The 3,569-nt window shown below is 33.7% G+C and overlaps 1 protein-coding gene across 1 annotated transcript; it reads right to left on the reverse strand.

The window, feature by feature from the left end:
- Positions 1 to 1,562: 1,562 nt before the first annotated feature.
- Positions 1,563 to 2,351, reverse strand: LOC146927352 (non-specific lipid-transfer protein-like). Its single transcript, XM_085708146.1, has 2 exons — positions 1,925 to 2,351; positions 1,563 to 1,780 (listed from the first exon to the last, which is right to left on the reverse strand). Exons 1-2 carry the CDS (start codon positions 2,272 to 2,274, stop codon positions 1,771 to 1,773), a joined length of 360 nt encoding a protein of 119 aa, XP_085564272.1. The 5' UTR covers positions 2,275 to 2,351; the 3' UTR covers positions 1,563 to 1,770.
- Between the last annotated feature and the right edge of the window lie 1,218 nt (positions 2,352 to 3,569).

A 3,569-nucleotide genomic window follows, 5' to 3' on the forward strand; every position in this document is an offset into this window, starting at 1 on the left:
TTAGAATGTTAAGCTCATTAAGACAAATAGATACCTAGCCCAATTAAAAGGTGGTATATAAATATAACTCTTATGAGAAATTAGGTTAAGCCACTCATTGTTTTATTTCACAAAAACATAAGAGGTAGAGAGAGAAAGTAGATCAAGAGAAATGAAGAGGAGGCTAGAGAGAGAGCTTGGGGTTTGAAGAGCTATCAGCTAAATTGAAGCATAAGCTAGGATCCTTGAAGCTAGAGGTAAGGTGGATGGATTCCTTTTCATAATTAAGCTATAATCTCTTATTTTCAATTATGAGTTTAAGTGCTTTTGTGTTATTTGAGACTTTTTGTGATTATTGATGATGAATTTTGTGCTCCTAATTCACGTGAATTTGTGGGTATGATAAACTTCATGAAATTGATATGTTTTGTGCTTAAAATTCATAGTTGTTGTTGTTGTTGATAAGTTGTTTTGATGATTTTTGCTTAAATGAGTGTTAATGATGAATTGATGAGTGATTATAGTTGAAACATGTTTGAATTCACTTCTAAAATTTTATACATGTTTATATGCTGATGGGGTTTGAATTGGTATGATTGTTGTGAAATTTGAATGAAAATTTGAAAATTGTGAGTGTTTGGTGAAACATGAACTAGATGATTATTTTGATGAGAATTGATGATATGATTCCATGTTTGTTGTTGTTTTGGATGCCTTTTGATGTATATTAACTAATGAACAAGTTTTGGGAACGAATTTGGGGTCAAGGGAATCAAAAACGGGATTTTGGGGTGAAAGATAGTGGGTTCCCGAGAGATAACCCAAGAACAGGGTACACCTGTCTGGTGCAACTCGTTGGGCGAGTGGTAGCTCGCTATGGCGAGTTGCTCAGTGTAGACACCCATGTTTTTGGAGTTCCAGGTGTTTCGGGGCCGATCCGGACCGTCCAAACTGATTCTTTTGATGTATTTATCTGCCTTTATGCTTTCTAACCCTTTGGAAATATCAAATGAATATTGGATTGAGATTGGTTTTGTGAATCCGATTGAGATTGTTTGAAAAATGTTCAAGAACGCATAATTTTCCGAAAATCGTTTTTCTCAAAGTAAAAGGGTAGGATTAGGGTTGTTTGCTGTAACTACGATTTATGAAATGGTTTTCGATGGTTTCCTTGAACTTTAACTTGGTTTTGCTTTGAAAATGGAAATCTTTTGAAAAGTGATAAAATGAGACGAACTTAGGTGAATTTTGAATCGAAATTGGCCTATGATGCTTATATGCATATACTATTGTGATCATATGTGAGTAGTGTATATGCTTTGTTGAGGTGTTTGAACATGTATACTTTATTTTGGTTGAATTGCTTAGAAAATGTTTAAAGTTGTGAAAATAGACGAACTTTATTAAAATGTGGTTTTATGACTGGATAACTTGTAATTGGCTTTATGTTCATGATGATATGATAGCATAAGAATGAATCAATGATAATTGGGTGTTTAGCATGATGAATATCATGATGTTAGTCAAACCGAGAAATTTTGAATGATGTCTATTAACCTAAATTTAACGGCACTAGCAACCGGTGAGAAACCATATAAAATAGTATATTATATAACTCATTCAAGGAGACCATCAAATCCATACATGATACATGTGGACGATTTGTATTATTTAGTTAATACATAAGAGGAGAAGTATGTAAGCTCAGCTTCCCCCACTCTTTATTCTTATTCAACATAACATTTATATGTAATTTGCATGAGGCCTGCATCAACATCTTCCTCTTCAACTCTAACGCACGCTGTAAGTATAAGAAACACATAAAGTAGTCAGAAAATTTTATATTTTAACTCCAATGCGAAGCATTCATAATGAAATTCATAATATTGTGTTTTTATTGTCAATTTGTTCATCAAACGTTGTAAAAAATAAACAATACACTTACATGGCACAATCAGCGTTGGAGGAAATCGGAAACGGGATCAGGGTATCGCATCTATGTCCGAGTCCAGATCCACGAAGGTTATTAAAATTAGAAGTATGCATAGCTATATATTTGGCGCTATTGCATGCATGTTGGCGAATAGCAGTGGTGTTGGCTTCAGTACTTAATTCTTTTACTCCATCACAACACAATGAGGATAGATCTTTCACACCACCTGTTAGGTAATCCAAGCAATAATCACCTAGGGTTAAATTCAGCTGACCACATATTGGGTATACCGGAGCTTGAGTCGTACTAACCGCCATCATGCACATAACTACAGCCATGCATGCAACCTTCATGTTGGCCATTGATCCTTAATGGAAATAAATTGTAACAACAATTGCTATGTAGTGTATATGTTTGTTTCGGTTTGAAAGAAAGTTGCAAAGGTGATAGCTTATATAGAAGAAAATGAGTTGCTAGGTACCGGTTGTGCGTGTGATAGAAGGAAAAGTTTTTGAGTGTGGTGACCACAACTTCATTGCTAGTTTTTGCTCTATTAATTTATGGAATATTTTTAGATAGATGAAATAACAATAGTCATTGGAAGGTCACCCATATAAGTGAAAGAGTTAAAATTTGAACCCTAATCGTGGCGTCCGGTCTAGTTATTTCTTGTTTAATATATAAGCGCGTGATGCCACCAAAATGGATCATTAACATTACTTGATCCTCTAAAAAAAATATTACTTTGCTAAACCTTATATTTAGTTCTTGCCATTTTTATTTTTTATTTTTACGTTAAAGACAATTTCATTAACGAAAGTCTGATAATAAATCAAATACCAAGATTGCATAAATACAAGGCTCTGATTCTTCGATCCATATGCAATCTAAATTATGAAGATCATATTTAGCTAAATGATGAGCTACTTGTTTGGCTTCACGTTTAACATGCAAAAAAATTAAACTACAAAAACTACAATTAAAACTAATACAATATCCAATAATAGAGCCAACATAGGTGGGAGATTGATGACAAGATAAAGATTCTGCAATCTCTAAATTTTGTAGTGAAAAGACTTGACAAGAACTAACAGCAACTACAACACCCTTCAATATCTGTCACCAACACCCTAATATCCCACTTACCCTAATCCATGGAACCTGCTGCACCAACATTAAGCTTATAGAAACCTCTAAAAGGAGGTGTCCAAATGAACATCAGATATTGACAAAATTCGACTTCCATTTAGTGTCTCCATCATCGTTGTACTAGCACTCGTAAAATTCACAATAGAACTTTGTGCCTTTTGAATAGTAGCTGCATCACCATCAATCCCTTCAAAACATTTCTTATTTCTAGCACACCATATCTAATAACGCAAGGCCAAAACATGAACTATAATATCTTCATTGGCATCAATAATTTTTTTTTTCTCCAACCACACCTGAAAAAGGTACGTGCATGAAATCATGCGAATTAAATATCACACATACAGAGGAAGCAAACCATATCTACTTTGACGAATGACACTAATGTAGAAGTGTGGAATTGTATAATTATGATGTCCACAAAGAACACACAATGAATTTCTACTTATTTCTTTTTTCAAAACGACTTTTTAATTTGTTACTAAGACAAACTTGAAATGTGATAAAT

Source organism: Medicago sativa, chromosome 4, assembly GCF_051527215.1.
Source record: "Medicago sativa cultivar Bolivia chromosome 4, Bolivia_mono, whole genome shotgun sequence".
In the NCBI taxonomy this organism is placed as follows: Eukaryota; Viridiplantae; Streptophyta; class Magnoliopsida; order Fabales; family Fabaceae; genus Medicago; species Medicago sativa.

What these genes read in the sequence shown, in the direction of transcription:
- LOC146927352 (XM_085708146.1), bottom strand. Translation starts at nt 2,274, where the DNA reads ATGGCCAACATGAAGGTTGCATGCATGGCTGTAGTTATGTGCATGATG.